The sequence below is a fragment of the Salmo salar genome, chromosome 19 (assembly GCF_965601325.2).
Source record: "Salmo salar chromosome 19, fSalSal1, whole genome shotgun sequence".
Lineage (NCBI taxonomy): Eukaryota > Metazoa > Chordata > Actinopteri > Salmoniformes > Salmonidae > Salmo > Salmo salar.
The window spans coordinates 69,391,637-69,405,971 of NC_138309.1; the positions used below are offsets into that span (position 1 = coordinate 69,391,637).

At 42.0% G+C, this 14,335-nt stretch overlaps 1 protein-coding gene across 2 annotated transcripts in view; it reads left to right on the forward strand.

Moving 5' to 3' along the window:
• The window catches only part of si:ch211-214e3.5 (zinc finger protein 518A), a 29,274-nt gene extending 15,602 nt beyond the window's left edge, over positions 1–13,672 (forward strand). For both annotated transcript variants that reach the window (XM_045702612.2, XM_045702611.2), the window contains exon 3: positions 537–13,672. In XM_045702612.2, the coding sequence (XP_045558568.1) occupies positions 555–4,856 (4,302 nt within the window). In that variant the 5' untranslated portion in view covers positions 537–554 and the 3' untranslated portion in view covers positions 4,857–13,672. The remainder of the gene's footprint in view (positions 1–536) is intronic.
• Positions 13,673–14,335: the final 663 nt, after the last annotated feature.

Here is a 14,335-nt window from a genome sequence, read left to right on the forward strand (position 1 = left end):
AGTAAAAGACGCAAAAACAAAACTGAAGAATGGGAAGCACAGAAGTGGCGCACACAGAATTGCTTCTTAGACTTGCTTTCTATGAGAATGACAGATCTATTACACACATTTCTATGTGAATTTGTTAGGGTCGCCCACAGTTACATATTGCAGGTTTAAGTCAGAACCGGAGCCATTATAGAACAGCTCTAACATCAGTAGAAACTGTGCTTGTCAGTTCGTAATTCTGTAACAAATCACACAATACATTTAATAGATTCCATAGAGGGTCATGCCATATAAGCATAAGTAACCATTTATTTTTGTCCATGAACATGATTTATAATTTATTTTTCAAATTTGTGAAGTGACAAAAATCCTGATTTTAGTTTTCACACAATTTCTCCATTGACACCAATGCCTGATTTGCAAGGTCAGTCAGTCAATTCCCAAGTTGTGATTGACTGACTGTTCAATCAAAGGCGGTTTCCGTAGTGAGAAAGATGTCTTGTGCTGGTAGATTGCATCTTTGTGACACTCGTTTCTCTTCTTCATAGGAGTCTGTATATTGAAGCATGGAAGAGGACCTGATGACACAGGATGATCCCGCTGAAAGCCATGATGACATCATGGAGGCTGAGGAAGAAAAGGAATCCACAAAGGACCACACAGACCTGATGGCAGGTCATTCTTCTGTGTTGCCATGTAGTGACCAATGTGACCCCGATGAAACATCTGAAGAGTCGGGTAGTTACAAGACAACCAGAAAAGCATCTAAGAAGTCCCCATGTAAAATACAGCAGGGTGCAGTCTTTTCTGGAAAAATACTTAGCTTTGGGTGTTCAGAGTGTAAGGGTGAAGCTACCTACAGCCCCAATGACCTCCTCAAACATTTTCAGGGGGCCCACAAGGGAACCCTGCCGACGTATCCGTGTGACTTGTGTGGCTTTGCCACAAATGAGTTCCCTGCACTTCAGCGCCATCGGATCGGCCACAGGAACACTTTAGTCACATGCGAGATCTGTAATGATGATGTACAGTACTCTCTCCTCCTGCTCACTAGACACTATATCATGTCTCACAGTCAGAATGGCCACTTTCACTGTGAAAAATGTGAATTTTCAACAGTTGACGCAGGAACATTTGTGCAGCACATCCATCATCACAATGAGAGCCAGCTCAAATGTGTGAAATGTCAACATGTGAGCTCTAACCGAGGTGAGCACCAGAGGCACCTAAAACTCTACTCGGGTACCTTCCCCTTCACGTGTCTGGTCTGTGGATATGGGGCAGCACGGAGAGAATACCTCACAAAGCACATGGTAACTGTCCATGGTGAGGAGGCAGACAAGAAAAATGTATGGAGAGCAACGGAGGACAGCAACAATACCCTGGCAAACTCCTCTCCAGGATTAAAACTCCTGCTGAAGAAAAGCCTTGCTGCAGGTGGTCAATCAAAGGAATCCCAGTGGATGTCAAAACTGAATTCTCTTCCTGGAGTGGGTTTACATAACCAAAATGGAAGGGTGCTGAAACCAGAGAAAACATTGGAGGAATCCCAACAGTTCCATGAAAGGGCTGTAGGCGTGAAAAAGGACAGTAAGAAATGGTTCAAAGGCGCTCTTAAGAATGAGCAACAAATTGACTCCCAGGCTATATCATCTATACCACCACCAAAGACCCAGGAAAGTTTTGACAGTTATGGGGCTGATGCCCTAAACCCCAACAACTCCAATGGATTAACTGTTCTCATGGTCAAAAATAAAATCTCTATTCCACCTAACTGTACTACAAAAGTAATGGGCTTCAAGATGGTTGACGGTAAAAAGCATTTAGTTCTCAAAGTTATACCAACAGCAAAGCCGGAGTTCTCCGCAGAAAATGACATTTTATCTACAGGGCAAGAAGTGGGCTGCCCAATGATAGGCACTACCTCTGATGGAAGTAAATGCTTAGACTCGGCTGAAAATGGGGAAAATACTAGCTCCCCTTACTTGGCTGTTCTAAGCCCCTCAGGGACTGATGGCGATGCTGCAATTTCAGTACAAGTGAAGCCAGAGGAAGAGGACGTTAGCATTGAGGAGACATTGCCCATACTGGAGAAACTAGCACAGAAAGCAAAACACACAGTGGAGCAGAGGATTGATAAACAACATAAGTTTAAGGGTGACCAGATTCCTTCCTTGGCAGTTTCTCCAATGACTAAAGAGTCAGATCACTCCACGATTGAGAACGGTCAACTGAGTAACAATACAGCAGACAAGATGTCTGCTTATTCAAGCCCTAATGTGACTGCTGTGGAGCTCCTTCCAGCCAAAATACTCACAGATAATACCATGCCTTCTGAATCAGCTTATGAGACCATGCTTCCCAAACCAGTTTCTGAAGAGACGATCAACATGCTTGGAGTTGGTGACATGAGTACAGCTACTGCTGATAAGATCAGTGACCCCATCAATGGAAATTCCTCTCGGCCCAAAGGAGAGACTTTACCCTCCAATGACAAACCTAAGACTCCCTCAGAACCCATGACTGGTGACTTCCAACCTTCTGATGATACTGCTGAGAAGACTCATTCAGTTATCAAGGAGATGGATCCTTCTGATTCTACTTCCGATAAGATTCATTCCAGTGTGGCTGCTAAGACTAAAACTGAAACTTTATCGCCAGATCTGACAGCCCAACTGGAGTCCCACCCAGCTGAATTTGTCAACTCCAGAGAGACTGATATTAATGCTAAAAATCAGAATTCTCCCAACCAAGAGTTGTTTAGTTTTCATAATTACTCAAAGGAAACATCAAGCATTTCCTCCAACTCAACACAACCTTGTGAAAATCCATTAGAGCTTTCGACAGAGGATGAAAGTGTTTGGATGAAAGAATGGAGTTTGACATTGGCTGCATCCCCACAACCTCCAGATGAGGGGTCTGGAAATGGGGAAGCGGAGACAGAGAATGCAATGGAAAGAGTGTCAGACCGTGACGTTGAGGTCGATGAGTGCATAGCTACTGTAGTGGATTTGTCCACCCCAGTGGAAACTGAGAAAGCAAATCATGGACACTCTGGGTCTACACACCAAGTCCAACCTACTGTAAAAATGGAGGAGTGTGTTCCTTTGTCGGAAAGGGCAACGGAGAGCATAAGTAGTTTGGCCGTCTTGGGTCGCATACTGGAGGAGCATTCGGATGCTATCATTAGCCACCAGCTTGAAAAAGATAGAATAGGCTGCTCAACTGCCAGCCACGATTCTGTCAAGCCACCTAAGACTATGCTAAGGATCCTTAAAACGGCAGAGGGAAAGCAGCAGATGTTGAACCAGTATGCTGTACCTGTGCAGCTCCAAGGCAACCCAGGGTTCAAGCTGATAACCAAATCTACTCCTCATATCAATGTGTCCTATGTTAAGCCAGGAATTGAAAGACAGAATAAAACCACAGGGCTGGCACTCACCCTCAATGGTGGAAGTTTCAGCATTCTAGGACAGACTGTAGGTGCTAGTGAAAAAGGTGCTATGCTGTTGTCTGCTGTTCAGCCTGGATCTAGCACTAGTGCAAGTCACTACCTAGTCAACAGCACAGCTCTTCAAGGTCCTCTTGTCTTGTCAGGTGCAGCACATAGTTCTACTGGAGAAAATACCATAAAGTCACCGCAGACTTGTTACTTGGTCCAGAGGCCAGTCCCTGTAGGTCAGGCCCTCCACAATGCTGGTAGCAAATTGGCACGCTTAAGCTCTCAGTCTCCACTTTTGTCTCGTCCAGTTCTGGCAATGTCTGCAAACTCAGTGAACAGATCCACTGCATTGCACACTGGGCGACAAGCCTTCTTGGTTAGGTATATCTCTACAGCTAAGTCAGGGATGCTTATGAATAGTCCTGATGGGAAGTCTGTGAACCAGAATGGTCAACCTAATGAAAGTAGGGGACATAAAGTTGTATATAAGATAGTCAGAACTGCCAATGGTAGCGCGTTCCTTTCTGGTGGTGCACATTCCTCAGCCAACAAGCCCATTTATCTGGCCACAAATTCCACACAGATGCCGTGTTTTCTGATGTCATCAAATAAAGTCTCAACCGGAGTGAAAAAACTGATATCCATACAAAATGCCTCCCACAACCCTGTCACGGCCTCACAGCTCTCAAATCTTCTTTCCCCCCAATCCAACTTCCAAGGTAGGGTCAGGCAGATAACGGACGTAGATCTGAATAAATGCCCCCTTGACCCAAGACCAGGTCGCCAGCTAAGTCAAAGAAAGAGGCGCAGGAAAGCATTGTGTGATGAACTCCCAGAGCACTTGACTAAAGCGAGGAGGCTCTCGAGCAAGGCGGTAACTGAAAAAGGGTCTCCCTTGCTCTGGGAGCCTATACCCAAAGATGCAGAGAGGACACTGATACTGTATCCATTCAGTTCACTACAGGAGATTAAGTGCCCTCGCCGAAATCAGCCGGTGGTTGTTCTCAACCATCCTGATGCAGACATTCCTGAAGTGGCCAGTATCATGAGGTCCGTCAACAGGTACAAAGGTGCTGTTTCCAAGGTGGTACTGTCCCATAACACGGTTCAAGCTCTGGCTGAACTCTGCCCAGCCAGACTTCTGGGGAAAATCTCCAAGGCTAAATGTCCCTCGTCACAAAGCAGTGGCTCCAGACTTCAGACTTCAAAAAGCAGAGTCCGAGAGCGATTTCTGTTGAAACTGAAGTTTAGAAAGTCTAGCAGGAAAAAGTATGAGGTGGTGAAGTCCTTATTTATAGGTACAGAGAGGTCATCAATGTTCGCCTGCTGGTTTTGTGGTCGACTCTTCAAGAACCAAGAGGAGTGGATTGGCCACGGCCAGCGGCATCTCATGGAGGCAACCAGAGACTGGAATAAGCTGTTTTAAAGCTGTTACAAAGCCCCTGGATTGGCCCACATACCGTCCTATAGAGTGGAACAAATGGAGAGGTTAAAGCATTTTTTAAATTACTTATCAGTATACTTTATTCTTATAACGGTTTATATTCCCATAAATGCCCTAATAGCTATGATTGAATCACGGTTTTTGAGGTTGTGATGTGTGGTGTAAGCTGAAACGCGTACCAGTCAAGTTTAGACACACCTACTCATTCAAGGGTTTTTCTTTATTTTTACTATTTTCTAAATTGCACAATAATAGGGAAGACATCAAAACTATGAAATAACACATATGGAATCATGTAGTAACCAAAAAAGTGTTAAAACAAAATATATTTTATATTTGAGATTCTTCAAAGTAGCCACCCTTTGACTTGATGATAGCTTTGCACTCTCTTGGCATTCTCTCAACCAGCTTCACCTGAAATGCTTTTTCCAACTGTCTTTAAGGACTTCCCACATAGGCTGAGCACTTGTTGGCTGCTTTTCATACACTATGTGGTCCAACTCATCCCAAATTATCTCAATTGGGAGGCCAGGTCATCTGATGCAGCACTCCATCATGCTCCTTCTTGGTCAAATAGCCCTTACTCAGCCTGGAGGTGTGTTGGGTCATGGTCCTATTGAAAAACAAATGATAGTCCCACTAAGCGCAAACCAGATGTGATGTCGTATTACTTCAGAATGCTAACCCTAACCATGCTGGTTGTGTGCCTTGAATTCTAAATAAATCACTGACAGTGTCACCAGCAAAGCGCCGTCACAACACCTTCTCATGCTTCACGGTGGGAACCCCACATGTGGAGATCATCCGTTCACCTGCTCTGCGTCTCACAAAGACACGGTGGTTGGAACCAATCATCTCAAATTTGGACTCATCAGACTAAGGACAGATTTCCCCCAGTCTAAAGTCCATTACCCGTGTTTCTTGGCCCAGGCAAGTCTCTTCTTATTATTGGTGTCCTTTAGTAGTGTTTTTTTTCTTCAGCAATTGGACCATGAAGGCCTGATTCACGCAGTCTCCTCTGAACAGTTGATGTTGAGATGTGTCTGTTACTTGAACTGAAGCATTTATTTCGGCTGCAATTTCTGAGGCTGGTAACTAATGAACTTATTCACAGGGCTAGCTATTTAGACACCCAGCAAGTTTAGCACTCACCAAAGTCAGATTTACTATAAGAAAAATGTTATTACCTTTGCTGTTCTTCGTCAGAATGCACTCCCAGGACTTCTACTTCAATAACAAATGTTGGTTTGGTCCCAAATAATCCATTGTTATATCCAAATAGCGGCGTTTTGTTCGTGCGTTCAAGACACTATCCGAAAGGGTAAATAAGGGTGACGAGTATGGCGCATTTCGTGACAAAAAATGTCTAAATATTCCATTACCATACTTCGAAGCATGTCAACCTCTGTATAAAATCACTTTTTATGCCATTTTTCTCGTAAAAAAGCGATAATATTCCGACCGGGAAAGCGTGTATACGTACAAAGAGAGAGAAAATAAAAACATCTCGTGCACGAGCCTGAGTCTCAGAGTACTCTGACCAGCCACTATCCAAACGCGATAATGTGTTTCAGCCTGTGGCTGCCTCGATATCATTCAGCTTTTTCCCGGGCTCTGAGAGCCTATGGGAGCCGTAGGAAGTGTCACGTTACAGCAAAGATCCTCAGTCTTCAATAAAAAGAGCCAAGATGAACAACAACTTGTCAGACAGGCCACTTCCTGTTCAGAATCTTCTCAGGTTTTTGCCTGCCATATGTGTTCTGTTATACTCACAGACACCATTCAAACAGTTTTAGAAACTTTAGGGTGTTTTCTATCCAAAGCCAATAATTATATGCATATTCTAGTTACTGGGCAGGAGTAGTAACCAGATTAAATCGGGTACGTTTTTTATCCGGCCGTGTCAATACTGCCCCCTAGCCCTAACAGGTTAACACTTTTTGTTGGTTACTACATGATGATTTCATGGTTTTGATGTCAGAACTATTATTCTACAGTGTAGAATATAGTACAAAATAAAGAAAAACCCTGGAATGAGTAGGTGTGTCTGAACTTTTGAATGGTACCAAGTGTGGTTGGTGTATAGTATAAGAATATATACATATGACTTAACCCTTTACACTCGTGGGAATTGGCCAATATGGATAGTGCTAAATTGAAATGTTTCTTATTTCTTCTATATGAAAATGCATAACTATAGTAGCAATTGAAAGGGAACAGTTTGACGATCATGGGAAAATTATTAGACCAAAGGTGAGGACAACAGTTCACCTGACAGTCCACTGTTGAGTTACTTTCTCTGCATTTGTTGATGATAAAATCAGAAAATACTCTGGAAAATACATTCAATAACATAAGAATATTACTGGAAAATGTGGAGTTGCTGCAACATAAGACAAATAAGTTAGAGGACTAACTGATGTCTCCAAGTGATCACACACCTCTCCATAGTGTGGACAGTTCCTAAGTAATTTCAATACACTTTTATGACTCAAAGAAATCTTCAACTATAAGGTGCTTTTTTGAGCTCCGCCTAACTGTGCCATTGCGGAACTAGAGCAAGCACACTTTTAGTTGTTTTGTTTAGAACACAACCCTGTCTTCCCGCAATCACACAATTACTGTTGTTTACGCAATCCAAAAAAGGTCCATTTTATAAATCGCGATCTGGGTCAGGTTGGCATCATTTGAAAGCTTGTTCTATTGCCAGCATGACTAGTTTAGTTATAAAATACAATATTGCAGTGTTGGACTTTCACAATGCAATTCAGGGAAAACGATCACAACGTCTTGTTGCGTGAGGTGCTCAAGTTCAGTACTGCTGTCAGTCAAAACCCATACAGCGCTGTGAAACGCAGAGCCAGAGCTCTGACGTCATGTATAACATATTACTGTACAGCCACTGCCTTTCAATGTAGGTGTTTATCAGTGCCCAAATCTGCCATTTTCAACCCGTATACAGGTACGAGTGTAAAGGGCTCCACTCTCATATGTATGTACAGATGGAATTGAACTGTGAAGACTGGGCACACTGTAATAGAGCATTTTTGAGAGAGCACTGGTTTTAAAGGAGAGGGATATTGTTCATTACTTATTTTTGTATTCAGAAATATACCAAATTACTCAGGTGATTTCATATTCTCTGATTCAACTAATCTGGTTTGTAACATAAACTATTCTTTAACATTTATCTGCTTTTCATAGGTTTTAGAGAGCATTGTGCGGTAATTGTTTCCTTTTATTTATTCCCTGTATTGCGTCCATTCATAAGGTCAGAACTTAATTTGTATACCTGAAATCCAAGCATTTTGTTTTTCATGTTCTCTTCAGTTTTTAAAGTTTTGTTTTACTATTATACAAATAGGCTTAATGTTTTTTTTTGTAGCAGATGGTGACTTCAGAAAGTATTCACACCCTTTGACTTTTTTGTGTTACAGACTGAATTTAAAATAGATTACATTTAGATGTTTTTACTAATTAATTGAAAATGAAAAGCTGAGATGTCTTAAGTCAATAAATATTCATCCCCTTGATGGCAAGTCTCGAAGTTCAGAAGTAGAAATATGCTTAAGTCACATAATTGCAATAGTTTTTTTTTTAAATGTAAAGACTACCTCATCTCTGTACCCCACACATACAATTATCTGTAAGGACCCTCAGTCGAGTATTGAATTTCAAACACAGATTTAACTACAAAGACCTGGGAAGTTTTCCAAGGCCTCTCAAAGAAGGGTACCTATTGGTAGATTGATAAAAATTATAAAAGCAGACATTGTATATCCCATGGTGAAGTTATTAATTACACTTTGGATATTGTATCAATACACCCAGTCACTACAAAGAGAGGAGTTTTTACTAAGTTGCCGGAGAGGAAACCGCTCAGGGATTTCACCATGAGGGCAATGATGACTTTCAAACAGTTACAGAATTAGTTAGAACTGATGTATTGACAACGTTCTAGTTACTCCACAATGCTAAACTAGTTAACAGAGTTAAAAGAAGGAAGCCTGCACAGAATAAAAATATTCCAAAACATGCATCCTGTTTGCAACAAGGCACTAAAGTAATACTGCAAAATGTGGCAAAGCAATTCCCTTTTTGTCCTGAATACAAAGTGTTATGTTTTGGGCAAATCCAATAAAACACATTACCACTCTCCATATTTTCAAGCATAGTGGTGGCTGCATCATGTTATGGCTATGCTTGTCATCATTAAGGACTGGGGAGTTTTTCTGGATAAAAAAAGAAATGGAATGGAGCTAAGCACAGGCACAATACTAGAGGAAAGCCTGGTTGTTTGCTTTCCATCAGACACATTTGAGATTAAATTCACCTTTCAGCAGGACAATGACGTTAAACACAAGGCCAAATCTAGTGGCAGAGTTTTGACTTAAATCTGCTTGAAAATCTAGGCTAGACCTAAAAAGGGTTCTTTAGCAATGATCAACAACCAGTTTTTCTTAACTGCATTGTTGGTTTTAAGGGCTTGTAAGTAAGCATTTCATTGTAAGGTCTACCTGTTGTATTTGGTGCATTTGACAAATATAATTTGATTTTAATTTGGCAGAGCTTGAAGAATTTTGTAAAGAATAATGGGCAAATGTTGCCCAGCTCTTGGAGATGTATCCAGAAAGACTTGCATCTGTAATCGCTGTCGAAGGTGATTGTAACATGTTTGAGAAGTTGTAAACCTTTTTTTAATTTTTTTCACTTTGACATTAAGACGTGTGTAGATTGTTGACAAAAGAAGGACAATTTGAATCCATTTATATCCCACTTTGTAACAACAAATGTGGAAAAAGTCAAGGGGTGTGAATAAATTCTGAAGACACTGTACATACATTCTGGTTTGTCTCACTGTTTTACCCATTTCAGGGGTGACAGATGTTTTAGCTTCTTTTACTGCAACACAATGCCATTGTCTAATCTCTTAATTGTCAGTGCTTGACTTTAGCATTACTCATCACATACTTATGTTGAGTTTAGCTCTCTTAACAGTTTTTTTTGTTTGCTTTTCCACATCCATGTTCAGTATGAAAGAATAACTCAACTGATCAATTAATGCATGAGAGATACTTTACGATAAATTGAGGATATTGAGAAAACATAATATGAGTAAGATCTCACTTTATGGGGATTCGCTCTAGCGGATTCACTAATGGAAGTACCAATCACAATGTCTGTTGGTGGCGAATGAGGTGAGCACCTCTCCCCTTCATAAGATGCCACTCGCCCGCTTCTGGTCTTTCTTAAGCGTGCCTCTCTTGCGAGCAGAGATATATCTCACCCATTTGATCATAGAACCAGGGTTATGCAAGTAACTGTTTCAGGGCATCACTTTACAAGAGATTTACGATGCTGCATGTTGGGCCACCCCACATGAGGTTTTACCGGTGGCCCAACCAACATCCAGCTTCGCAAATCTCTTATAAAGAGATTCCCTTAAACAGTGCCAAAGAGGTATGTGCCCTCAAGCCCTTGAGGGGCTGCAAATCCTTGCTATTATAAGCCAATATAATAGTGTCCACTATCCAATGGGGATAGCTTTTGACGAGATCGGGGCCCTCCCTTGCAAGGGTACGCCCAGGGAACGAAGTTGGTCACCCTTTCGCTATGCTCTCGTTCTATTCAAGTATATGCGCAAAGCGCTTACCGGGCACAAACTGTGGAGACACTCTACTTCCGTAGAGGTGAAGGACAGGGGGTGGAAAGCCATAAGCTCTTAGGCTAGACAATTGTAATTGTCGCTGACCTTTAGGCGTGAAAGTGGGGTTGGGTAACAGTATTACCTTGGATAACCCTGGGGCAAACTGTAGGCACGAATGGTGAACTCACGATGCATGTAGCTCACTCACTCGTTTTTTTGGATGCAAGGACAATCAGTTAAGCAGTTTTGAAGGAGATATATTTAATCTCCACAATTTCCAGCAGCTCAAAAAGCTGCCTCAAGCACAATTAACTGGTCCCAAAGCGGAGCTAATGGCTTGGAGACACGGCGTAAACGACACGCTCCCTTCATAAATCGACATAACATCAGAAATCGACATAACAGAGGATGTTTTCCTTACTGTGTTATTGTCGAAGCCTGTATGATAGACCGAGATGGCGGCTAAATATACAACCTGGTCGCACCACTTCTCAAAAACGAGTCAAGCCTGTTGTATTCAGATTCATCCTCTCACGGGCCAGGCCCAGAGGACGATGGGCTAGGTGGAGATCAAGTTTGTCAGTACATCCTTGCGTAACAGTATCTGCCGGGGCTCATCATAAAGCAGGAGAGTGATCTCTGCTAATCAGAGCTTGCCTGGCCATCAAGATGAGGGATAAGCGTTCTTTCCTCACTCTGTTCAGAGTTGGGAGGATCAAGCATAAAGGAGGAAAAGCAACACTCTTGGCCAAGGGTGTGTCAGTGCGTCCACCTCAAGTGGTATGTTTCCTGCTATTGCAAAGAACGGACAGTGCGTGTCTTTGTGCGATGCAAAGATCTCTACGGTGGCTAAACACTCTCACAGATCTGCAACACCACTTGGGGAAGTAGTCTCCAATCCCCATAACGCGGATTCCCTCTGGACAACAAGTCCGCTCGCACATTTGGTATGCCTGGGAAATGAGTCGCGCATAACGAGGGAGATGCACTGCTCCACAGAATAGTCTGTGTAAGTGCGGAGAGCGAGTGCCACCCTGGCGGTTGATGTATGCCACCACAGTTGTATTGTCTTTCCTGTGAAGGATGTGACAATTTTGAAGGAGGGGCAGAAAGAGTATCAGTGAATGAAATGCTGTAAGCGGTTCGACTGAATTTATGAGTGTGGCGGAGCTGTGGTGACCACAGTATCTTTATTGGTCTTCCCTTGTGAACTGCGCCCCACCCTGTGAGTGACGCGTCTGTCTTCACCACCTTCCTCTGACACTTCACCTAGGGGACGTGGGCACAGGTGATGGGCAGTTAATCAAAGCTGGACGTCTCAGATGGTGGACGCCATCAACCCCAGCACTCAGACACTTTCTGAGCATGACCGAACTCCCCCCTGTTGAACAGGGAGAGGCACTGTCGGAACAACGAGATGCGACCATCCGATTGTGTAGCCCGGTAAGAGAGAGAATTCAGCTTAAGTATTCTGTTCTCTGTGTGGGCTAACCGGAGAAGTAGTACAATGCTAGCCGGAGAAAGCGTGTGCTCTCATCTCTTATTTTGAGCTAAACGAGAGAAAGCAACCTTTCCAGGCAGTTAAGTATAGCAAGCTTTGCAGCGAGTATTTTGATTAGCTAAGCCTTTCGACGATAACTGGCCCTTTGTGGGTTTAGCTAGCGTTCCAGCTAGCTAGCCAAGTTAGATGTAGCCTCGTGGCGTGGGCTAACCATGTCTCGATAGCTAACCTGTGACACACTACCACCGGTGACTGAGGAGTAGAAAATAAATTCTACTCGAAGCAAAACTATACTTTCAGTCAATACTCAACACATCCGACAGGATTTGGGGACCTACGTTCAGCAGCGTCAACCTCGCAGTTCACCAGAGAACAGTTCATTAGGAAGACTGAAATCTTGAGGAGAGCTTAAAGAGTTATAGAGAACTCTTCACAAGGAAGAGCGGTGTGAATGACCAGAGGCGGGATGAGTGGCGTCTTATGAAGAGGAGAGGGACTCACCTCATTCGTGAGATACTGTATGAAATGACATATTTCAAATAGAACAGCTAACCTAAATAACAACACAACCTTATTTTTGTCTTTGCCCTTGCATCGCTGCGCTATGCGCTAGCCGGCGCAACGGGGATGAGTGAGTGAGTGACTGGCATTGCAAAGCCACCTGAGTTTTCCAGCCTGGTCATTATGTCTTTGTTGTAGGTTAATATGCGATGAAAATTAATATCAGTGTTGACATAAAACAATCACTGGAATCAAGCAGTTTATGCAACTGTCAGTTTAAAAAAAAAAATATATATATATTGATGACAATTGGGGGGGTGACTGAATTTAATTTGGATTGTATTCTGTTCGTTTTTCTCCAGTGGGTCTATGATGTGAAAATGCAGGCTCTTGCTTTTATGTGCATTGGATTTTTTGTTGATGTCGGGTTCGTGCCGTATATGGGGCTCGTGAAGGTTTTTAGTGGTACAAGTTGGACGTTCTAATGAGTAATGTACATTTTCCGCATTTAGAACTATTTTTAACGAACAGAAAAATCTGTGCCCCATGATCAAAGCTTTACTAGTTAAATTGAAAGAGTTGTTGAAAATGAATAGGCCTATAAAATATTATATTATATTATATGGCTTCATGAAAGACTGGTAAAACAGGACTACACAAGACCACAAATAAGACTAGACCACAGTTAAACAGCAACCACCAGTCAGCATTGACACACTGCTACTCATTTCATTTGTATTTCTTTTCATATGCTAATTGAACACCTGTGATTTCCAATGTCCAATAGATTTCTTGTGTAATAGTAGAGGGAGTTCTGTTAACACTTTTCTGAAGCATCTGTACAATTCATTTGACAAATTACGCTTGACACACCATTGTTCTCTTTCCAATACCTCTTCATTCGACAAACAAATAATCATTCTCTTAGTTTTATGAAATTCTCCTTTCTTAGGAGAAAAATTACATTATTTTGTTTTCAGTATTAATATCCCTGTCAGAACAGTTGCCGGGTCTTTTTACCTGAGAATAAAAGTCAAATGTTTTTACGCTAAGTGCCTCAAATGTTGTGCACCAGGTTGACACAAAATTGTACTGTATTCACCTTGTGGTTCTATCTTCTCAAATAAATGTAAATACTTTGTAAAATAAGCAATGTCTTGTGTTTTGCAAAAATGTACTGTTTGTTGGGTCTTTGGGCACAGGAACACTGACTTTTTAATAGATGAATCTATTTGATTCATAAACATATTGAGAAGAATAAGATTTGACTAACTTGAATTTTAAATACAGTTGAAGTCGGAAGTTTACATACACCTTATCCAAATATCCTAATTTTTACTCTGACATTTAATCCGAGTAAAAATTCCCTGTTTTAGGTCAGTTAGGATCACCACTTTATTTAAAAAATGTGAAATGTCAGAATAATAGTAGAGAGAATGATTTATTTCAGCTTTTATTTCTTTCATCACATTCCCAGTGGGTCAGAAGTTTACATACTCAATTAGTATTTGGTAGCATTGCCTTTAAATTGTTTAACTTGGGTCAAACTTTTCGTGTAGCCTTCCACAAGCTTCCCACAATAAGTTGGGTGAATTTTGGCCCATTCCTCCTGACACAGCTGGTGTAACTGAGTCAGGTTTGTAGGCCTCCTTGCTCGCACACGCTTTTTCAGTTCTGCCCACAGATTTTCTATAGGATTGAGGTCAGGGCTTTGTGATGGCCACTCCAATACCTTGACTTTGTTGCCCTTAAGCCATTTTGCCACAACTTTGGAAGTATGCTTGGGGTCATTGTCCATTTGGAAGACCCATT